This window comes from Labrus bergylta, chromosome 22 (assembly GCF_963930695.1).
Source record: "Labrus bergylta chromosome 22, fLabBer1.1, whole genome shotgun sequence".
Classification (NCBI taxonomy): domain Eukaryota; kingdom Metazoa; phylum Chordata; class Actinopteri; order Labriformes; family Labridae; genus Labrus; species Labrus bergylta.
In genome coordinates, this window is record NC_089216.1 from 10,716,748 (window position 1) to 10,741,208 (window position 24,461).

At 40.0% G+C, this 24,461-nt stretch overlaps 1 protein-coding gene across 1 annotated transcript in view; it reads left to right on the forward strand.

Moving 5' to 3' along the window:
* The window catches only part of LOC109993387 (phospholipid-transporting ATPase ABCA1), a 149,627-nt gene that overhangs the window by 34,106 nt on the left and 91,060 nt on the right, over window positions 1-24,461 (forward strand). The window contains exons 13-22 of the mRNA XM_065950220.1: window positions 476-681; window positions 1,712-1,888; window positions 10,034-10,256; window positions 14,783-15,004; window positions 18,460-18,664; window positions 18,970-19,083; window positions 19,593-19,764; window positions 21,525-21,656; window positions 22,333-22,472; window positions 23,243-23,380. Of these exons, the coding sequence (XP_065806292.1) occupies window positions 476-681; window positions 1,712-1,888; window positions 10,034-10,256; window positions 14,783-15,004; window positions 18,460-18,664; window positions 18,970-19,083; window positions 19,593-19,764; window positions 21,525-21,656; window positions 22,333-22,472; window positions 23,243-23,380 (1,729 nt within the window). The remainder of the gene's footprint in view (window positions 1-475; window positions 682-1,711; window positions 1,889-10,033; window positions 10,257-14,782; window positions 15,005-18,459; window positions 18,665-18,969; window positions 19,084-19,592; window positions 19,765-21,524; window positions 21,657-22,332; window positions 22,473-23,242; window positions 23,381-24,461) is intronic.

Below are 24,461 nucleotides of genomic sequence, written 5' to 3' on the forward strand. Positions count from 1 at the left end.
GCGATACCCTCACTGCACTGAACTTAAGTCGTTACTGTGATAGCTCGGTTTCCAAACCGTAGCCCGATATAGACTAAAGACCAGACGATCCTGTGGGGAGAAATGAGAAAACCACTGCGGCGCCGAGATGTGTGGACAGCTGTCAGGTGTGACTGCCTCCCAGGATGGCTAGCTCATTATCGTCTCATGAAACAGGGGGACAAAGCCACAGAACAGGGAGTGCTAGCAATACTGAATCTCATTTACTTGTCTTAAGCCCAAAATATTTCGCCAACCCCTGACAGCTCCACATCATTTGGAACCAGACTCTACATAGTTGGTTTATAGCTGGGTGTCACTTTTTTCTCTCTAAATATTCATCTGCCATTTGCCAGTGAGTTCATGCCCTCCCTTGTTTTATTCCCATTATGTGGATACTATAGATCTAAATAAAACAGTAACACATTATGGTTATATCCTCTGTGTTTGTCGACAGTGTTTGGACCTGAATAAGTTTGAGGCAGCCTCAGATGAAGGTCTTCTGGTGACCAAAGCCCTGGAGCTCCTGGAGAATGACACCTTCTGGGCTGGCATCGTCTTTGAAAACCTCCAACCGGATTCCAGCCAGCCCCCTCCTTATGTCAAATACAAAATCCGCATGGACGTCGACGAGGTGGAGCAGACCGTCATACTGAAAGAGATGTAGGTGACATAGCTAGTTGCCATGTGTAGAAAGAGAAGATTGATACCAGAGCAAACAAAAAAAAAAAAGTCTTAGTTAGCTGATGTGATATTGACTTAGTGTGCAGGCTGGTCTTCTTTTTCTTGCTGATGTTTTTAATTTTACTCCTCATAAGTGATGTACATAATCATCATCCTCCATCAAGATTGATAACACACTCCTATGTGTGGGATCATTTTGAAGCTAGAAAAAAAAAAAAAAGCCAAATGGTTAGCTTTGCATGAAGACAGAAAAATGGAGGAAACCGCGGTCTTTGTCCGAATGTTTCAATTAACAAAGAAACCAAATAAATAAGACATTTTCATTTGTAAGATGTTAAAGGTGTGTGTAGGTCGTGTTAAATTGGCAGTGTCTGCCTCTGAGGTCAGAAACACTGAAAAATACAGTGAATAAATAGATCCCAAAAATAGAAAAGGTAGCAACAGGTGTGTGCCGCCCAGCTGGAACTAGATCTGCAAGCGAACTGTGATGAGTTTTAAGTTTTTGTGGCACACGAGTACTAAAGGGGTGAGGGCTCGTATAAACACAGATCAGACACACATTTATTAAAGGGCTTTTTCATTTCATATTGTTCATGACACGCAATGGTAAAAAAATGTATTTCAACAAAATTTAAACCAAATAAAGTTGCTTACATTGCTTTAAGCTCCACTAACCTGCTAGGCTTTATCTAGTATGAAACATAATGCATTAGAGTGATGTCAGACTTGACTTCAAACTTACAGCAAAGGGAGTTGATGAGCATATTTTCCCAAAATGTCAACGTGTTCCTTAAAGTTTTTTAAGATTCTAGAAGATGCTGAATTGTACTGTCCTGGGTGTTAAACAGATCAGATCTCTTTTTTTTTTTTTTTTTTTTTTTACAGTTTACTGTCAAACATATAAACCTCGGAGAACAGTCGTGATGTTGTGACAGTATTTCTCAACATTCTGGTTATAGCTTACTTGCCCTTCGCTAAGACAAATCATTGTGTGTCTGCTTTTAATAAGGTCTTGGTCTCCCGGGGCCCGAGACAACTCCTTTAATGACCTGCGCTATATATGGGGAGGCTTCGCTTACCTGCAGGACATGATGGACCACGGCATTATACGAGCGCAGACGTCAAAGACCCAACCCCTCGGTGTTTTCGCACAGCAAATGCCGTATCCTTGCTATGTGGATGACGGGTAAGTACAAATGCCTTTATCTGTCAGCCTTGTGATTAGTGGAAGAGAAAGGAGGTATTACAGCAATAAAAGTATACTCACTCTGGGGAGTTGCCACACACTGACGCCACACAGTTAAGTTATGGTCTTATCAGTCACTCCGACTCTTAAGATTTCTCTGTGGAAGCTTCACTATGCTTTCAGTATGTTCCCTCGTATTTGTCTTGCTTAGCCTTTCTGTGATGTCTCTGTCTCTTCTGAAAGTGTCTTATGCGGAACACAAATCACCTGATTATAGGACTAAGACGTGGAACTCCTCTAATGATGTCTCAGGGGTAAAAAGTGGGACGCTCTTTGGAATAAATTGAACCAACCGTCCAGGGTCAGCAACAAGAAAAGACATAAATGAAGACAACAAGAGGGAAAGAGTGGGCAAAAAGTATCGATTTTAGGGAAACCACAGGAAATTCCTGAATAGTTGATGAACACTGAATTATTTAAGCAACCACCATGAGTCCCCCCCCCCGCCCCCCCCATCCTTGTGTTTCCAAAGCTTTTTATTCTTAACATACCCGACCCCAGCTCTCATATAGCTTAATCATGTGCTAAAGATTGACATCAGGCACCATGTGTGTTGTGTATGTATCCACTGATAGCACCTAATGTAGCTCATTCACCAAGGGACAGAAATGATGCGCTACCACTCTTAATCTTCCACATCCAAGATTTCCTCGGAGTCTGGGAAAATGACTCCCATCCACACAACATTATGATCTCCATTATTAAAGGGAAAAGCCCAGCGATGCCATCAAGAGAGAAGATAATTACCAGGGAGATTTAAGTCCAACAACACAATACGCCCAGTATGTACACCACCAGTAGGCGCAAAAGTATTTGCACCCTGTGGAAAAAGCACAGTGCCAGAGATTAGTGGATCCAATTTAGAAATACTGTGTGCTTCAGATGGCGCAGAATTTACAGTAAGGCATCCTTCAGCAGGCGTTTGGATCAACATATTTAAAGAGGCTAAAGAAGAAGAAGCATGGCAATTACAACTTCATACTGAAGATGCATTGGGTACAATACATAATTGGAAACATGGTGCTGTGTTTTATTGCTGTGTGCAATAAATGTATCATGAAGACGTGGAATTAGAGGACATCAGCTAAGCATTCTTCATCTGTTTTTACTTCTTACTTGGTTCTTTATCAACTGCCTGTTTCCTTTTGTTTTTATATTCACATTCTGGCTTCATGACTAAACGTAGCTTCGCTTATATGCACTTTATTTTCTAGCTGCTGCATTAAAACAGGTTTAAGACACACATTTTATATTTTTATTTTACTAGCTTAACGGGTGAACTTGGTTTTGCGTGCAAAAGGGTAATAGTTTGAGAAGTCCTTCTTGGATAAATGCACTGCTGAACTGAATATTGTGCCCAGAGGAGAGATTCATCTGAGAGGAATTTTGGCATTTTCCACTAACTAAAGCATAGAATCATCCACCTTGTTTACTGTACATTCGTAGGTAGATACACTGCACGCTAAAGAAGACTGACATCCGATCTGCAGCCTTTTATTCGTTTTTGTACGTTATACTGTATGTTATTTTTCTTAACAGCAACATGTTAAACTTAGCACCAGATTATTTTATTTCCCTCTAATGCACAGCACTTTAAAAGGCAATTGGTTCCATTTTCAATTCACCGCAGTGACGTTGTAGCTTATTTGCCATCGCCAGCCCCATTGCCTCTGTTTCATCATCCAAAAATAAAAGATTAATAATTACAGAAGATAAATGGAAGCCATAAAGTGCAGCAGCATCCTCGGTCCCTCCACCATTTACTCGTTCGCCTGCCTCGCCATTTGGGCATTTCTATAAATTATTAAAACATGAAAACTGCTATTTCATCCATAAATAATTGAGAGTGAAATCACACAAAGGAAGACACTCTAGGAGACACAGAGAGAGGCCTGATGGGGACGGACCTCTGTGGGAATCATTTTAATTTTCCACATTGTGCTGTTACCTTCTTAAGGAAGGAAAGAACATTGTGCAGTCAGATGGACATGTTGGTCTAATGTGACTTCAAGATGCCATTAAAGACCCCGCACTTTAAATCTCCTAGATGTCCTCTTCAGAATAGTAAAAAGCTCTTCACTGGGTTAGTTTGAGTAAAACAGAAAACATGTTTACATTGTTCAATAGAAGCTTTTACTAAAGTGCTACAGTACGAGGGTACAGTTGTAGTTTTACTTGAAAATGAAAAAAGGTTTATCAAAAAAAAGAATTCTCATGGAAATTGGAGTGTAATCCATCCATACCTTTGAGATGATTTATTTTTTGGCTTTCTTTTTGTTCCTCTTCGTTTGGCTGTAACACGCCCGTTAACAATCTGCCCCCGCTTCAGCCAAAGCTCACCCTGTTGGCATTTCCAAATTGAGATAACCAAACTGTTTTAGCTCCCACTGTTTTCCTTCACATTGTGCGCAGACCTGCGGTGACGGTGTGGGATAAAGCTTGACCCTTGCAGGTCCCGGTAGCTCATAAACTGGTTCTTTTATCAGCGGTGCCTGCACCACGGCATGCTTCTGGATCAGAGGCATCTCTTGTTGTAATACAAAGGCTGCGCTCCCTATCAAAAGGGCTCTCACTCTCACACAGGCTTGACATTAGATCTAAAGCGGCTTTTAGTGTAACAGAACATGGTGATGCTTTGGATGTGAGGAATATTCAAATCAAGGATGTGTGAAATATGCTTTTGTCCATCTTCAGTGGTTTATTAACCTAATGTGCTCGCTTAGTACTTAAAGTGGACAGATAGTTCAGCATATTAAGGACATCTGAAGCTCATTGAAGAATAATTCAGCTTTTAGTTTTTTTCACATTTCTAGTGCCTCTTAGTCATGCAAAAGTGACGTACAATATTAACACCATTAGAAAAATCACATCTTTTATCCAACATTGCAGATGATCTCCATGAAGCCACTGCTAAAAAAAAAAAAAACATCTATCAGTTAATACAGGGTTAGGGTTGCACCAGAGGAGTAAATCAGGGCCGATACTGATTCTGATGTAATAAAAAAAAAAACAATGCTGCCGATAACTGATCCCAATACTAATGTTTTTCATGAATTAATTGTTGTTACACTGAACATTGTGAGTCATTTATTGAGGGGGGGGGCGGTGGGCTGTGGCTCAGTGGCACAGTAGGTTGTCTCTCAACCGGATGGTCGAGGGGTTCCCCAGTTCCTGCAGCCACATATCGATACTGTTGCTCCCGCTGCTTGGTCAGTGGCGTATAAACGCGTGTGAATGTAATTACTTCTGATGGTCACTGTACGTAGCAGCCTCTGCCATCATTGTGAGAGTAGTTGTGAATGGGTAGGTGTGACCTTCAGTGTTTTGGCACTTTGAGTAGTGAGAAGACTAGAAACACACTATGCATGCTCAACTCCATTCACCATTCAGGCCTTAACACTTTTTGGATGAGCACAAATCATTTGTACATATTTACAAACAAACTGTAATCGCTTTCAAATGAAAGTGTTCTTTAAAAAGTAGTACAAAGTCTTAATCTAGACACTGTGATGTTAGTTATATTGAATGCTGAAATTGATTCTAAAGGCCAAAATAAAACCGTTATATTAGGCTACATCATGATACATACTAGCTTTTCATCATTACACTGACATGACTCAGCAGGTATCAACAACAGAAGTGGGTGAATGCCAAATTTGTTGCTGATATGCCAATATCCGTCAACAGAGCAAGTACCGACAGCTTACAATATTCAGCCGCTATATCTGTGAACCCCGAATGATGGTTAGAGTACGACAAATATTTTTTCACAATACTGACATAAGAAAACTGATGGTACAGTGTTGGCCGCTTAGTTATTTAATTTACAATGTATAGATCCAGATACATCACTGATGTATATATATTATGAAATATAAGTGGATGCTAAATGGTCACAATGCAAAGCCTGAGTGTTCCCGATCCATAATCTAATTAATGTTGAAGCCAAATGCATCAGAAGAGACGTGCATTGAAGCGATCCTTTGTATCAAATGTTTGTTTGATTCACAGCGACTTTTTCAAGAGCTGGCATGTAAAAGCATTCGATAGTTTCCCAGTGGCCGATGCTGCAGTGTTGATTAAGTCCAAGCAGATAAAGTTCCTTCTGCAGAATAAAGTCTCCATTTAGATAATGTCTCATTTGCCTCCTAACTGCTGGATTGACATTTTCAAGGCTGTGATAGTGTTGCTGAAAATCAAAGACATTCTGTTCAAATCGATAGACAGTATATTCTGAACATTACCGCAAACACAAGACCATGTTGCCTTGATTGCTTAAACGTTGTTAACACAATCACTTTAAAATGTCAGACAGATTATTTATACATTTCAACACTACACAGTTTAAGTTGTGAAGTTGTTTGTATTAAAAATTAATTACCTTTTTGTCACATTTAATTTAACTGCACCAAAGAAAAAAAAACTTTTAATGTACAAGGTAATTAGAAATAGTTCTTAAAAAAACACAGAAAAACCTTGAACTTTAACAAGTATCTAAATGAAACATTAGCCCATCCATTTCTGTAATTGCTTATATTAAAAGCATTCATCTGAACGTCATCATCACTCAATTTAATACAGTATAAGCTTTCAACAAGAGGTTAGTTGACTGTACTCCAAAACGCAGCATGCAAAGTTAAAGCACATTCATTTAGCACTTCTAAGAAATTAGTTTTTATTTCAAGCTGGATTCAATTATTGGTTTTGACTTGTTTGTAAAATCTCATCAATCCTTTTGTAATGTTTTTCTGTATATGTCAGATACTATTAAGTTCAAAGACTCTTATATATGCAGTGCCCATAAACAAGACAATTTAACGGCATGAAGATACACTTGTGTACCTCCGTTCAAAACGTGTGGAAGAGTTAAAGTTAACTTTGAAAATATACAGAAGAACCAAGACACTGCAGCAGCAACAACAAGTTGACTTCATTTCACGACGTGGTTGCAAACCCATTACAGTTATAAAATGGATGTAAAATGATCCCTGCTAAGTATCTGACTATCACAGCTCTTTACCCCACGATTAAAACAAACTGCAATATATCGTCAGGAGTGAAAGAAACACTTTTGAATATTGATTGAGGAACAATAGATGGTAGCAAGTATACCTTCTCTTCAATTTTATGTTCACATATTTTTCTTTTACTTTTAGGCCTGAAATGGCAAATTTATTATCAAATGTTTCTTTGCTTTCACAAGCCTTCATTTTTGAATATCAGTGATTAATATTCAGAAATGATTTCATAGAATTCAGCAAGACTAGTGATATCAGTGAATCACTATAAAGTGGCAACGTCAACAGAGCATACAGACGCCCCTCGGAGCCCATTTATGATGTAAAGTTTGATTCATACCCTTTCATTCATGCGTGGTTCAGATTTGAAATTTAAAACTGTATAATAAGCTTTAAACTCTTTGCTGTTTACCAATCTGTGCTACAATATTAGTAAATGGATTTCACACTACACCAGCGATGAAATATCCACTTTGAATTAAATCTTTTCCTTTTTAATAAATAGCTCATTTCCAACCAGCCATTGATCTCATCTGTGTATTTGCTCGAAATGAGTCAAGTAGCTTTTTTCTTCTTTAAGCGTAGCACGCCAACCTCCTGAGAGGTTGTGCTCTACTATCTCTCAGTTTACTGAGAAATCAGTTTTCCAGCATCCCTAAATTTAGGTCAGGCTGCCAACGTAACTGGAGCTCTGCAACACAAACCCGCCCGGAGTTCTATTACTTAAGCACCTTTGATCGATCAGCGAATGTATAATTCAGGAGCATCTGGTGGCAAGGTTGTCAGTGTCAGACATGGTGTGCATGACTGATCCCTCTCCCCCTCCAGTGCTAGAAGTCGCAGAAGGAGTTAACTCACACAGTCTGTCAAGTGTTACAGAGATGTTAGGCAAGAATCAGGCATGGATAATAACAGAATTAGGATTCATACTGACACATTTGTGACTTGGGGCTGCTCGCCTCCCAAGAAAAAGATAGCAAAGTGTGAGCTAGCTTCATTTGTTGAAGTGTATCTATTTCATGAGTATGCTTGAATCTTCGGGGTTCAAAAAGGGAATTCTGTTTATGTAATCCTATCAGAGATTTTGGTTTTATATGCGCTGGGTTTCAACTTTTAGAAACTCCATGTCAACCAATCCCTTCTTGCTGCTTTCAAGGCCTCGTTTGAAATGGATCCATCCCGCGAGGGCAGGGGGGGAAGTGTCCTCGAAAACAAGTCTGTCTCGCTACCGTTCGAGTTCTACTATGTCACTGAACTTCCTCTGAAGTCTCAGTGGGGCTAACTGAATCTCTTTGTTGTGTTTGCACAACCATACCATACTTTAATCATCAGTTGTTCTATTGACAAAAATGCCTTCACTAAATGGTATTTTTAAAGTCTTAAATTGCTGTTCCGCCTGAACCCTGTTTCAAAGGTACAAAGAGTAACATTATCCCATCAATTCAAAGTATAAAACATGACTTTTTCCACAAAGACAAAACTGAAATTAATCACCTTCTAAAAAGTCATCTATACATGGCTACCTAGCAATTATTGAATGTAGTTTTGTGAGTGAACTTGCACTCACTTTGCAGAGCTTTAACAAGGCCTTTGAAAATATCTTGACCACAATCAAACAGAATACACTTCATGCAAATTGGACTGCACTTATGGTCATTATTATGATCAATAGTTTTAGTTCAATTGCTTCAAAAAAAAGGCCGCCATTCTGCCAATTACTGCACCTTCATTTTGTGCCTCATCTTCACGTCCGTGCTCCACTGTGCTTCGCTTGCATTACATTCTCAGTATTTATGGAATGCAAGCGTAAGTGAAACGTGAAATCCATACTTTGTCAAAATCTATTTGATATCCCTCCTTCACTGTCTAATAAAGCAGAGGAAGCACTTTGTTTTATTGGCGGAGAGAGAAGATATTGACATGGCATTTTGGTGGCATTATGAATCCGGTTTAATATCACCTCATTGTGCTGTAACAGCATCAAATCATACATCATCTCTGGCATGAAGTGCAGCTCTAAATGGGTTGATTGAGCCGATGCACCAAGTTTATGAAGGTTAGCTGAGTACAAAAATAAATAAATGCTTCATTGGTGTTGAACCTGTGTATGGGGCTCTGAATGACATTATTTTCCCATGGTTTCTTCAGTGTCTGCAAAATCCTCTTCTTTTTTTTTCACTTAGTGCAAAAAGAAACCTGTAAAAGTCAATATATAATATTCAGTGACCTACCTGTTAGCTTTTGACATTATTTACATTCCCAGTTAGTTTAAGTTTTGTACCAAATATCATCAAATAGTGGGAAGAAAAATATCTGATGACACTCCCTGAAAGTCAAATGTGATATATGCTGTAGGGGTGGGAATCACATGGTAACTTGTTTAAGATGTTTTAAGATGTGTCATGATGCGTTATGATGTGTTACGATGTGTAAATATACGTTATGATACGATACATGGCCCAGGATAACATCATGATACAGTCATTCTGTTACATTTACAACATGTGAAGACAATCATATAATGATACATCAGGATATCTGAGGGATATAGGATGCTCCTAATAATGTAAAGCACAGGATAGATGTATTTATTCAGTATGACCTTTTTATCATGTTTCATCTCTAGTTTCCACCGCTGTTCAACATGCCTGTCTTTTAACGTCTTCTTCCTTTTCTTCTTCTACTACCCCTACTTCTTTAACGTCACATTCAGTTTCTTCTTTGGCCAATTAACCTCCGTTCACATTTCCCTCATTCATGACATGAGAACGACTATGAGAAGATGAGTCGGGACACGTTGAGGAAAATGTGTCTCCATTTTTTTATTTATTTAAATGATATATATTTGTGACAACTATACAATACATGTATTACAGAAGTCAGAATGATTATATGCAGTGTAACCAATACTTTGTCGTTGTTCCTTTAAGCCTCTCACTGAGTACCTACGTTCACACAGCAGATTTTAAACCTACAAAAAAAAAAAACTCTTGTGGTGTCGCTTCATAGGCCACTACACTCTCGTTGTCAAAGTGAGATTTCTGATTGCTTCCCTTCTCACACCCAGCTTCATCCAGAATATCGGAGGCATCCTCCCCATGTTCTTGGTGCTGAGCTTCATGTACACCGTTTGCATGACCATCAAAGGCCTGGTGCTGGAGAAGGAGCTCCGGCTCAAGGAAGTGCTGCGTGCCGTTGGCATTCAAAACGGAGCCCTTTGGTCCGCCAGGTTCATAGAAAACATAGTCCTGCTCACAGTTCCCTGTGCGCTCATAAGTGTCATGGTTAAGGTCAGTAGAAAAGAGTCCCTCAGAGGAAAGTATCAAAACACAAAGCATACAATAGAAACAGCAATCTAATATTTTATGTTTTTACACTCCCTAAATGGGGACAATCACTCAAATAATTGTAGCTGTTTTCCTTTTTTAATATATAAATATAATACTAATCGTATGGTTAAAAGATAATTGGAGGTTAAGTTAATAAAGAATTTGATTTCACAATCAAGAAAAAGAGCAACTGAATACATCCAAACAGATCATCTGTATTGGTCCTCAGCTTGTGTTGCTCTTTGTGTGAAGTCATTGAGGTTAGAATATTGTTAATGCCTTGTGTTTTGGTATAATTAAAGTATCTAATCAAGTAAATGAATACAAAATAATTGAATACACACGCAAGCTTAAAATCAGTTCTCCTCAAATGATTATCCATGATTTATTTCAATCATGCATGCCTCAAAGTTTCACTTTAATTCAAATCCAATCACAGCAGTATCACTTCACATTTCCTCTTATTGCATCACCGTTATGGCTGCATCTCGAACATGAAAAAGGCTTCTGTTATGTAATTTGATAAGTGACTGATTTGCACTTTATCGTTCTTCAATTGCAATGAAAGTGTATTGTGTTTCTGCAATGCCGTGCACGGTTTTACATTATTGCCTTCGCAGGGTAATAACAGTAAGTGGGAAACCAAAGGCCTCCTGTTCAGACAGGTGCCCCAGTTTGTGCACTAAATTACTACTTGCAGTCTTGAAGTTTATAATGTCTAATAACGCTGCCCAGATTGGTACGAGAAAGTATGATAGATGAAATGTTGGGTTGTGTGAAACAAGTACAAACAACATTAATATTTGGCCCGTTCCTTGTGCTGACTTAAGCAAAAGTCAGAACTAATATGAACTTGAAACAACTCATCAAAGCGCTGCGCTTACTTTTACTGTTATTGGGAGATTTCACCAGCCTTTTTAGCTCATGCATAATGTACACAGGTTGGAACAGAATGAAAGAACAAACCCTCTGACTACCAAAGCCTATCTCAGCATCATACTGCTCATGATGTATAATGCAGCCTAAGTACAATCTTCTAATGGTTCTAACATCATCAATCATCAGAATAACTTTGGAGCAAAATGCAAAATGGAGTTGGTGTTATTCCCAGGACAGAGGCTAAAGAAAGTGTGACCAACATAAGTAATGTGCACTAAGTTTGTTAACATTTGTCTTATTCAGCAAATGTCTTAATTCTAGGAACATCTTCTAGGAGGTGGATGTTTTTTTTTTCCCCCCACAGTTGTTTCTCTGTTAATCCATGTGTTGAATCAATGATTGTGTAGGATATAATGAACATGTTTATGTGCTGTAATGATCCTCTTTGCAAGAATTGATTAGGAAAGCAACAGTGAGCTCAGTTATCACAGAAGGATGGCCCTCGTGCCTGAGGTGACATACGCTGCAGCAGCATTGTTATTGTTCTCGTTTAGATCGAGCACATCCTTCAACGGCTCCTTCTTTTGTGGGCGTCGTTAATGAAATAAAAAAGGATGCTTATTTTAAATCAGCCTAATCAATTTTTGTAGTTTAATTGGAAAATGTGGCTGCTAAATAAAAACTGATATTTGAACAGCTGGGTGAAATGTAATTTCCCACAAGCCTAATGTGTTTGCAAGCCATCAACAATTTGTAAACATTAATAACAATAAATTGAGTTAGTCGAGTGCCTTGGAGGAGCGGCTGCATGCGCGATGTGTATTCCGATCACAGGCCCATTCTAAATGATAATTTCACAGCCATTTTTAGCACATTAATAATAATAGCAAATCAAATGGCAATTATCTAAAGGCTGTGTCTGGATTAGGTGTGACAACAATCGGTTTTGCCACCTGCACCTGATGCCTCTGTCATTTTACACTTGTGTTCTCCTCCATCATAGAGGAGCAAATGCTCAAATTATCTGGCATCCACACAGATGTATTTACACTGTTCTCTGTCTCCCCCCCCCCCCCCTTTACTTATGAAAACGAACACTAAACTGCAGCGATCAATACGTGTGTGTGTCCTTGTTTTGACAACCTCAAACCACCTTCCAAAAATGTTTTTGTCATGTTTGCGCTCAGTCATTAAAATGTGATTAATATGTTGTCCAAAACAACACTGACGCGACACGGCGAGAAAAGAATGCAAATGACAGAGACCACCTTCACAGTTGGAAGACAGCTATTGACATGCCATCAATCACTCATGGGTGAGGGACAAAAAGATCATAAAATGAGGATTTATTGAGCTGAACATGGATGGTGGTGGAACATGACATTAACCTCTGTACTTTCATCCAGTTTGGAGGTACTTTAACTTCACTTTAAAACTTGAATACTGCTTTTTTTTATTTCAAGTAAACTACATATCGGAGGAAAATAAGCACCTTTTATTCAAATGATTGATTCAACAGCTGAAGTTGACATCTATAGAGCAATGTCCACTGTTACATATTCAAATACCTGGTCCAATGAAGCCAGACTCCCAAAGCAACAACATCTGAGAGCTGTTACATGTACACATTAACCTGTCCATATGACACCATATTAAGTTCTTTACCAGCTGATAGAGTACATACAATAAACTTTAACAGGAAATCTGCATCTGAATATCTCTGAAAAAGAAGCAAGAGTGTGTAAATGTAAGGTGTTAATGGAAGCAGAACCCATAGTTATGAGAATGCTTTCGATTTGATCAAATCAAATCCCAGCCAGGTGTTAATACAGGACACTTTGCCCACGTTCCTAAAGCTCCTGTGAGGAACTTTTGGTTTATGTTGCCCCTGATTGACAAATAATAAATAATAAGTAATGATAACGACTTGAGAAAATCTCATCCTGGTGTTTTTAAAAGTCAAAATAGTGAATATTTGCTGGGGAAAACTTAAAAAAAAAAAAGACTTGAACCTGATGACATCGCTAACCGCCATAAAAAATAAATATATTGGAAAAGCTCAGAGGTGCTTTGAAATAAGAATTAATGTCTTTATTTCCATTATGGATTGATTGACTGGTTGCATGTGAAAGGGATTGCTCATAGTGATGAACACATTTTTATTATCACCCTGCCCTCAGCTAAAGAGCATTTAAACATCTTTCAGCTCATTATTTGGGTTAACTGCCTGCACCTTTACTGTTTTGGCTCAGCTGCACTTCTCTAATCAACTCTGTGTACAGCAGCAGGCTGCACCTTTCAGCATCAAAGATCTCAGAACCTTTTTGTATGCTGCCTGTCGAGCGCCAAGCAGCAGCCAAATTTCTCGTTCATAGTGCCGCTGAAATGACAGATATTTCCCTCAGGCTTTAATGGAGAACCAAAGCAGATGAAAATAAGAAAGAGGGTTGTACCCGTGCTTAAATTTACAAGATTGCCAAGGACACAACTGTAAATGAATGTGTGATATTGATGGATTATTATTTCGGTTTATTATATCTAGGTTTAAGGGAGAGAGCGAGACACAACAGAGGTGTCCTGGGATGCTGATTTAATTGATAATAAATGGAAAGGTTTGGGACCAGAGGTAATGCTACATATAAGGTATCCAGAAAACAGACCATGTGTCAGAACCAAATGTAAAAAGGGTTGTTGTCCTCTCCGATCTGGCTCCTCCATACTTCAGGTTCCTCCGGTCTCTGGCACGCTCCCTCCCATTATACATGACTCTAGCCTGGATCTACTCGGTGGCTATGATCGTGAAGGGTATCGTCGCAGAGAAAGAGGCGAGGCTTAAGGAGACCGTGAGGATCATGGGCCTGAGAAGCTCCATCTATTGGCTTAGCTGGGCAGTGTCCAGTGCGCTGCCACTGGCTGTCAGCGCTGTCCTCCTTGCACTAATACTGAAGGTGATCCAGCATGATTTAACCATGATTCAAGGAGGGTCCGACACTACTTTTGAAGAGGTTTTTCCCCTCCAATCCTCCATGGACAAATGAGACTTTAACTTAGAATAGTGAAAGTGATAATATAAAGAAGAACACAGTCGTTCTTGAGGGAACCTTTAGCTTTTGTATATTTCCAAAAGTTCCTAAATTAGCCATCATACATCTTCTTGTAACAGTGTCTTCTACTTGGTTTCATTGAAATGGCACCATTATGCTAACGATTCAAGTGTCTTTTTGAATTCGGCTCAAAGGGGACCGCAGGAGAATGTATGGATGTAAAAATCTGGACAATAAAACCCAACAAAAGTAGAGAAGGATCCTCCTTTACAACCAGCAGAGCAAAAGGGTGACACATTTCATGAGAATTTGATCGCAGTATAAATCAGTCAACTGAGGAAAAAAACAGACAAATGTGCAAAAATCTCAAATTTAAAACCCTTTGAAACTCATTTACTCTGCCTGCGTTGTTGTACAAATGAGCCATTATAATCACAGTTTCTAACGCTCTTTCCTTAGTACAACATTTGACCTCCGATCCTTTTTTTGAGTTGTGTTGACATTAAATTCTAAATTTCTTTTTTTTTTGTTCTCCCGTCTTCCATTTGCTTCTTTTCGTCACAGTACGGCAAAGTGCTGCAGTACAGCGACCCGTCTGTAATCTTTGTCTTCCTGCTGGTCTTCTGCCTGGCCACCATCAGTCAGTGCTTCTTCATCAGCGTCTTCTTCTCCAAGGCTAACTTAGCAGCGGCGTGCGGCGGCCTCATCTACTTTGTCCTCTACCTGCCGCACGTCCTCTGCTACGCCTGGAGGGACGTCATGGGTTTGGGGGCCAAGGTTGCTGTGGTAAGTTCATCTTTAGCTCTGGAACTGTTTTTAGTACGTCCTCCCTGCTGCTAGGAGACAGAAGAACTGACTGAATTCTGAGTTGTATTCCTCTGTTATGTTTCACTATGATCACACTTTTGACAGTTGCAGCAGTTTGTTCCTTCTCCTTTTACTTTTTTTTTTTTTTATGTCAAAACAGGTACATGTCTGACTTGATTTGTGCTGCTTGTTATGAAAGGAAGAAAAATTCTCTCATTGTGTCGAAAATATCTTAAGGGTTTTTCCCTTTGTCGTACCTGCACAATCCTCTTGATAATAAGGTGCGAAGTGTCGCTGCAAGATGAATTTAGAGGTCTAGAAAAATTCAAATCGTGACACAAAAGCTTTTAGGAAGTGCATTAAATATTTATGCCATCACCGCCGATTTCTTTCCACTTGTTTGGACACATTTTGGCACCAACCTGAAGTTTTTAACTCGATGTGGACATACTCAAGTGACACAAACAAGAAACATTTACATAGAAGAAGAGATTATACAGGCACACAGCGAGGAAGTCTGGGGTTTTTCTTCCTTCCCTTTAAGGGATAAAGATAAATCGTGCACCATTGCTCAACTTTCACTGTAGTCTGTCTGCGTGACCTTTATGACAGTGCTGCTATCATTTGTCCACAAGCTGTCCTTTCTGCAGACAGAGACACACAAGCTTCAGAATCTTCACTGCTGTGTGTGCGCGAGTGCATCGTCACAGAATTCCAATAAGGTTGTGTTTTTTCCTGTTTGTCAATTGCAACAATGTGACCTCGGGTGCTGGTGGCCAAGGTAAACAGTTTAATGTGTTCTTTATGTATACAATTGAAATAGAAGCAGTCAATAACAACTAACACAGACACCTGATAAAAGTCACTTCTGATTTAACTTCTTTCATCCTCCTACACATTGTTATTTAAGTATTTTACATATAAAGCACAGCAAACCTTATTTAATCTCTACACAAAGTGCCGGTGCGAGGTGCTCCCCTGGCGCAGAGATTTTTCTCCCCTGTTCCAGCTAGATGGATAGCCCTCCAGCCCTCTAATTAGCATGAGCAATGTTCCTCTGACCAAACCACTATCCAGTTCATCCTTACACTTTATCACAGATGTGTGTGTGTGTGTGTCTGCAGAGGTTTTTCTCTCTCTCAGCTCGGATGAAACTAAGCCATGCCAAGGCATACGAATTCTCCCCCCCTGCGCTGTCCTTGATAATGAAGTCTTTAATTGGAGCAGAATTTCGAAAGATCATCTGAATTTTGTCCAGCAGTTCTTGATTGCAGACGAGTGTCAAAGGAGAATCAAAGGCCGTGTTTCAGAGGGTCACAATAAGACAGCGCATAGTCATTTTCCAACCATCTATTATCTACTGTACTTTCACTATTCCTCAACTTTTTTACCTTCAGTTTTTAATGAGACAAAACAAGACAGAGCCCCGAGTTCTTCTGTGTTATGGAATACCAGAAATACATTCAATCATTCCTTCAGTCCTCGAGAAATCCTGAGGAAAACCGTCCTGCATTATAATTTTAGAACTGGTTGTCTTTGAAATCAGTGAATAGATCTGTACTACTGCAACATCTGGCAGCGGACTTATGCATATGGCTTTAGTTGAGACTGTTAACTGTAATAAAACTGCAATATAACTCTTCTTACAGTTGTAATTTACAATATCATTATTATGTTAAGATAAAGGACTTTCTTATTATTTAAAATCACATCACACTGTGGAATTGAGGATACAGAGAAAGGGGAAGACATGAGAACAAAGGTCCCATGTGGAAATTGAACTTGTGGTACTACCAGTAGATATGAGCATTACATGTCCAGCTAAATGCATTGCTGATTATTCTAACACTTACTAGACAACATTTTTGGTACATAGCAAGTCAGAAAATTTACTGAGAGTTTCCTTCAACCAGAAATGAAATGGCTTCATATGGCTTGTCTTGTCTGACCAAGCGCCAAATCACAAATATATAACAGCTACTGTTTTTCACATTTTAGAAGCTTGGAGACGACAAGAAGAGATTCATTTTTTACTTTCTTGAGAGATGACTCGACACAATTCCTCAATCATCACGACAGTTGCCAATTTTGGAGCAATCGACTGGTTTATGGGCTAATTATGGCACTTTCAACCAGAATCCAATTCAGGAGAAATGGTTTTCAGACAGAGATACTTTGTTCTCCCAGTTTTTCATGCAAGCCTTCTGCAGCCAGACACACATTTCTCTGCTGCGAGTCTGCCCGTCACTCCAGCTCTCTTTTTCAAAAATGGCTTCTCGGAAAGCGCTGGAACCGTTATTAAAGTTCCTCTTAACAATGCTCTTTCTCAGCAGCCAGCTGAACAGTAGCTGTGTGTGCAGTGTTGACATCAGTTCAATAGAGGGGGCTTGTTTTGTCTGTCTCCCACTCCATGCCCTTTTCTCAAAAGCCAAAGGAGTGGTTCCTGTCGTTTTGTCAGCCTTTCATACAGAGGTCAAGGATGGGTGCCCGGTAGCCCTGCTGTCAACCCTCGTCTACTGACTCATTGCTGATTGCTTGGCAGTAGACAGACAGTGGAGGACAAAACAGGAAGAGCCCAGCAGTGTTTGCAGCCAGGCTAGATATTTGGCGTCACTGCAGAGCTTTTCAGTTTCTCTGCTTGGAAATGAAACCATCAGTTTCGAACGGTATTCATGATGTTTGTCTCTGAAGCTCAAGAAAATGCTTCCGCCGCAGTGAAAATGCTGCGAGCAAATGAGGCGTAATAAAACAGCTGGCAGGCAACATGGCAACGCAGAGTGATAGGCCATGGCAGATGATGTCTCGCGGGCAAAGCATCATTTGCAATTTCCTACTGTATGAAAGAGCCAACAAATCTTAGTTTGCTGCACACACACATTGCCGACTCCATCTTCATTCTGGTCTGAAGTCCTTTGAGATGTTCACAAAGGCAACACGGCAATTACGCCAGCTGATGCGCGTGTAGATAATGTCCCTGTGTCTGCAGCAATAGTTTATTGATCAGTTATGGATATGACCTTGGCTGGTAACCATATATCGCCCCCACAATAATGGCATCACTAAAATGCACTTACCACAGGCTGCATATAAGAAGTTGATGTAGCCTCTTGTTTCAAAAGTGAAGCCCAACCAAAGGGGATATGAACCTGCATTAATGGCTGCGCTGATCGATCGCGCCGCACAGTGAGTATGTGGAAATTGGGAGCTAAGGCGTGGCTACCTGTGATTGACAAGTCACTGACACAGCAACACATCAACCAAGATCGATCATCCCATTGTCCCAACATGGTCACATCTGGATCCAAAAAACATCACGACCACTGAAAAGGAAGCTTCCAAAAGATAGAATAGATAGAAGAAGTCTTGCGTAAGACACACAAGCATACATCTAATTTTCTCCTTGAACTACTCACCTGCATGTCTTTTATTCCCAGAGTTTATTGTCATGCGTCGCCTTCGGCTATGGCTGCGAGAATTTCGCCAAGTACGAAGTGCAAGGCATCGGCATTCAGTGGAGCAACATTAACACGAGTCCAGAAGAGGGGGATCACTACACCTTCATCGTGTCCATCCTCATGATGCTCTGTGATGCTGCTCTTTACTGGATGCTCACCTGGTACATCGAGAATGTCTTTCCAGGTATTTTTTTATTTATTTTTTTTGTGCACAACATACCGCTAAAAAAAAAAAAGGAAGGTAAACATGCTCAAATTTAGTGATCTAATTACTCCTCTCTTGCATGAGATCCCCTCCTCTCAATTTAATTGAATGCCAATGCAGCACTCCTAACAGGATAGTCTTAATGCTTTTCTCATCGACTCTAATTAGATGAAGACAGGATTGGTGCCAAGCTGTCAAGAGGAAACATACATTGTAAAGCAACATATTCCCTGCAGCCATGCTGTTATTAAAATGTGTATAACGTTCACTGCTCTTGATCCCAGGCCAATATGGAATCCCTAAGCTGTGGTACTTCCCTTTCACTTCATCTTATTGGTGTGGGACGGCCTCAGTGACTCGCTCTGACCCCGACCTGCTGAAAGACTCTACACACAACGGTAAGCAGCCGTTAAAATCTCACTCGCGGTGTGCAGCAGCAGTGTTACTTACCCAGTCGTCGTGTATTTGTCTTGATTCTCGAGTTAATTGGAATGGGTCGCAAACAAACATTAGCGCCTTATTTGTCACGTCGGGTGATAATAGAGCTCTGTGCTATTGTGGAGGGAAGAAAAAAAGAGTTTCAAGCCAGAAGTATGCTACACAAACTATTTCCAATTAAAAAGTGAGAGCAAGCAATTCTTAATTTTTGTCTTTTACTGCTCTGCTGTCTTGTGGTTTTACGTTAAGGAGGCCAAATATGAATTTAGATAGAATAAATAAAAGGAGTAGTAAAAAGGAAGCGCAGTAATTTGCCTGTTTGTAAGCTGCATTATTTAAATACTGTTAAGTGTTATTCCAGTGTGTGAAAATGGTGCTTATGTCAACAAAGTTTTATTTTAGCATCAATAACGTTATTAAGTGTAAATTTGTTTTACTCTTTTATGAGTGTTTTCCTGCCTTTCTAAAGCGTATCTGGAGAAATCACAGCCAAATATGAAACCCGGAGTCTCAATACGCAATCTTGTTAAAATCTACAAGACGGGAAAGAAACTGGCTGTGGACGGACTGAGCGTGGACTTCTACGAGAATCAGATCACATCTTTCCTCGGCCACAATGGAGCTGGAAAAACAACCACAATGTGAGCTGCAATCTCTTTTTTCCTCTCATTTTTTTGGCACTCGGCTGTACATGTTATGTCATTGGCAGCAACTAATCTAAGTCCAAACTGCAGACTGTTCTGTTGCTCCATTAATTCAGTAGACACTGCTGTCAGAGTGACATCCTCTGAGAGGACATTTATCACACACAGTCAGCTGTTGTGTTGATATTGGGACTCATCTAATTGCAGTTTAGAAAAGAGTTGAAAGGTTGGAAGGGCTTTGGGATGGCAGAAATAACCGAAACCCAGTGGCCCAGAAAGAACGAGCGAGAGAGAGCAAGTGATGCAAGACTAAAGGCTGAAGGGAAGACATCCGCTCAGAGCAACTGTAAGCAAACAGAACAGAGCACAATAACAGAGAAGGACAGAGGAAGGACTCTGTCACACACTGAAGCTCTGTGGAGGCTTTTTGAAAGGACAGTGTCTCTCTGTCCGTGAAAAGCAGCGTTACATTTGAGATTTTGCACACTTAAAAACCACTACACAGTTTGGCTTTTCTTTGGATATAGACATTTAGTCAATTCCAACAAACTTTATACAAATGAAATAGTATACATTATAAGTTCAGTTTGATTTGTATTCATTTAAAAAAAAAAAAGAAAAAAAGAAGATTTTTAAGGATCATATCGTCTTATGTTTGGTGTTTTGACACTTTTCTACCCAAGCTAGTGAGTGAGTGAAAAGAGACTAACAGTTAAATATGGACAGTCATTGAAGGGGCATGTCCATTTTTTTTTTTTTTTTTTTTTTTAAAGATTTATTTTTGGGCTTTTTGTGCCTTTAACGGAGAGATAGGACAGTGGATAAATCTACTTATACTAATCGTTATGTGGGGCCCTGTTCTCTCTATCTGTTTCTCCTTCCCCTGCTGCACACCTGTTCTTCCTCTTTGAGTCTCATTCACCTGCTGCACACCTCAGTGCAAACTGTGCTCAGGCAGGAGGACGGGTATTTAGAGGAGCCAGGTGGGAGAGACTCAGGCACGCACACTCTGGGCAGCGATGTGCTGACGAGCTTTTCTTCCCCATTTTTTTTTACAGTTTTTCCCCACACAAGTCAAGAATGTATTAATGGTTTGGGCTGGAGATCACAGGGAGTCCTTTTTTTCTTTGGGTTAGTCTTTTCTTCTTAGGAGGAGGTGCCGGGAGCGATGGCCGATTACGTGCTTGGCTCAGCACCTTCCCCTTTTCTCTTTTTGTTCGGGTCTCCAGCCCCTTTTCTTTCTTTGGTTTCATATTTAACTTTGATTGCTTTGGGTAAGGGAGGGATATTTATATTGAATAAAGCCCTGAGTTGAACCCCAACAACTGTTTCCAGCCTTACATGTTTTCGGTCTCCATATTCAATTATTATTATAAAAGATTATTTCGGTCTTTTCAGCCTTGAGTTAATATTTTTGGTTAAGGAGGCCGTTAAACTTGCCACCCCTCTAGACACACCCCTAATGTTATAATTCATGAAAACATCCTTCTCCTACTTTTAGTCTATTTAATTAAAATATGGTGATCCACTAGGACACAATATCTTTTGAGAAATGTGTTTAAACAGAGCAGGGAATAAATCTTAATTCACCATTATGTTCAAACAGCTGTTCCCGAGTTGCAGGTTCTGCTTTTGAGTGCCTTGGCAGATATATTCTTCTTCTTTACGTTTTTAATTATGATCTGAAAAAAACCCCAAAAAGGAAACAGCCAGACTTCTTTTTAAAGCTGTGCCTGTTATTTTCTTTTCCCCTGCAGGTCAATTCTAACTGGACTCTTCCCGCCCACATCTGGAACAGCTCTCATCAACGGCTATGACATCCACACTGACATGGACAGCATCCGGAAGTACCTGGGCATGTGCCCGCAGCACAACGTCTTGTTCAATGAGTGAGCAAATTGAGCTTCTCTGTCTTTGCACTCAGCTGGTCATTGGTCTAATCAGGTTTTGCCTGCGGGGTTGGGGGAAAAAAAAAAAAGAAGAAGAATTTTACAGTCTAATTTAATCATATACATAACAAGGTCTCAGTCTCGGCTTATGTTTCACATCAACACATCATTATCACTTTCCCTTTTGTGTAAAAAAAAAAAAGAATGAACTCTGCTCACTGTGTCCACTAAATGTTCTCCTAATAGCATCACTCTTAACCATTCTTCTTTTTTTATTTTTTTTATTTCACCTTTTGAGTCCCCTCTATTTCTCTGTCTGCACAAACTGATTACCTGCAACTCCACTAAAGTCCTACATCATAATTACAGCTAAGCTCTTGCAAATTACTTTCATTAATATTAATCCCAGACAGTCAAAGCGTCTATATTAAGTAGGGTTCAAATATTCATGCAAACAGGGAGGCAGACTTTATGACAAGTTGTGTTCTCACCTGGATGCTGAATTCAAGACTTTTCGTTTGGCCAGTGCTCAAAAGAAGGAAGCTGGATCATCTCTAATAAAGCATAGATATGACTGAATATATATCTTACATTTAAATATGTATAAGTGGAAGTTGACGCCCTCTTTGGACACTTTGCTCAGATGGGTGTTAAAAGGTTTTTTTTTTCTTCCTAGGCTGACAGTAGAGGAGCATATCTACTTCTACTCCAGGCTGAAAGGACGCAGCCGCGACGAGGTGAAAATCGAGATGGACCAGATGATTAAGGACGTTGGTTTACCACATAAGCGGCATGATCTTGTAAAAAACCTGTCAGGTGTGTCTTAAACAAGCGTACGATGACATGTTTTAGTTGTATCTGTTTCAGCATCTCTTTGAAATTATGCAGAAATGCAAATGTATTCTTTTTTTGTGTGTGTGTCTGTTTAATCACATCCCCTGGGAAGAAACATCATCTGTAGATTATCCTTTTTATCCAGGATAAAGCTGCCCTGTCAAGTTGCTTCTCTGCCTGCACATGTGCATGCGCCTGTCTCAGCGTACACATGCACCGTACCTGTGTGTCACAGGTTGTAATTCATTCTAAGGTGGGGGGGGCCGAGCAAGTCATTTTTGATAAATTGTCCCCAGTCACGGATTGCTTGTGAGCAAAATCACTGAAATATGACTTTCAGGGTTGATCTATGCTGACATTTCCACTACATTAGCACTACATTGGATGCATTTTGAAGAGCCTGCTCTGAGAGCCGAGCCCCGAATAACCCGGAGCAGGGTGTATCTACTTCCCTGCGATCAATCATTGTACATCATGCAAAAGACAATAAAATCCAGGGCGGTACATCTCAACACATTTATTTCGCGATCAGTTCCCAATATTGTGTCCACTTTACATCTGAAAACCTAATGCTGAGGGATGGGTGTGTGGGATTTTTCCGCGACTACTGCCAGAATTTCCGCTGCACAGGACAAAGATGAGTCTCCATTTGGTGTCAGATGCAATTTTGGGCATTTTCCGTCATACCAGCACATGTCCAAGACACACTATATCACTTAGATCAATCTGATTTAGGTTGTTCTCTCTTGTAGGTGGCATGCAGAGGAAGCTGTCTGTGGCTATAGCGTTTGTGGGCGGCTCGAAAATCGTCATCTTGGATGAACCTACCGCAGGAGTGGACCCCTATGCCCGCAGGGGTATCTGGGAACTGCTGTTAAAGTACAAACAAGGTATGAGATCAGTGGTAAGAACCAAAGCTCAGCTAAAGACTTTGAAGTCGCATGTGTTTGCAGAATTGACTGGAATGCACAGAGCTCACGTTTGATCTTTTTTTTTTTTTCGAAAAGGAGAAAGTTTCCAAAACCGAGCCAAGCTCAAGGTGAACTTTTTACTGACAAGACTGTAATGTATCCAGCCAAAGTAGCCGAGGGAGAAACATTTTTTGTCTTTCTCTCTGTGACACCCTGCCGTGGGTGGAGAGAATTAGAAATTTGTGCTGGAACAGATTGAAATGGAAGTTAAGACAAGTGAATCTTCGACGCCTTAATTGACGCTGCTATTTAACAGAGTCTCTAATTGTCTGCCATATCAGTCAGCTCGTCGCTCTTGTGGCCTTATATACTCTGCGATTACTTGTGGCTGTAAGCAGGGCATCGACATTATAGTAACACATTCCCTCAACAGATGTCTAAATGTTTAATGTGCATTGAGTGACATTCCGCCCTCGCTGTGTCATTAGCTTCTCTCTCTCTAATCAAGCTCTTTCACTCCAATTGGGAGGCGGAGATAACTGTGTTATAATGAGAACACCCACATTCTGGCTGCTTGAGTGACTCATGTTTTTTGCCTCTCCAGTCTTATTTGCACCAGTGTTACTAAGGTTTGTCATTAAGCGGGGAAAAAAGGCCACGGGCAGCCTTAATTGTATGAAAAAAACAACTAATGGCTGAAAGAGTGGTTCTTGGTGTCTAATTAAGTGTGCAGGTTTTTTCACACAGACATGTTGACCATATTGCCTGGAGTGGAGACTGTTTTGATTTAGTTTAGCCGGAGCTTATGTGGTCTTAAAATTGCTCTCAAGGTACAGAGGAGCGTGATGATAAAGTCCTCGTGTTTATAGTTCTAAATGAAACCCTCAGTGTACATTTAATATGAGGAAGCAAAGTGCATCAAGTCATAAACAGGAAATGTTCTCTTTTGTCATGTGTCATTAGAAAATTGCCGCAGAAGGTGAAGATTTAAAGTGGAAATTAGCAAATTATGAATTTTTAATTATCATCCATTACTGGAAGTTGATTACGATGAAATTAC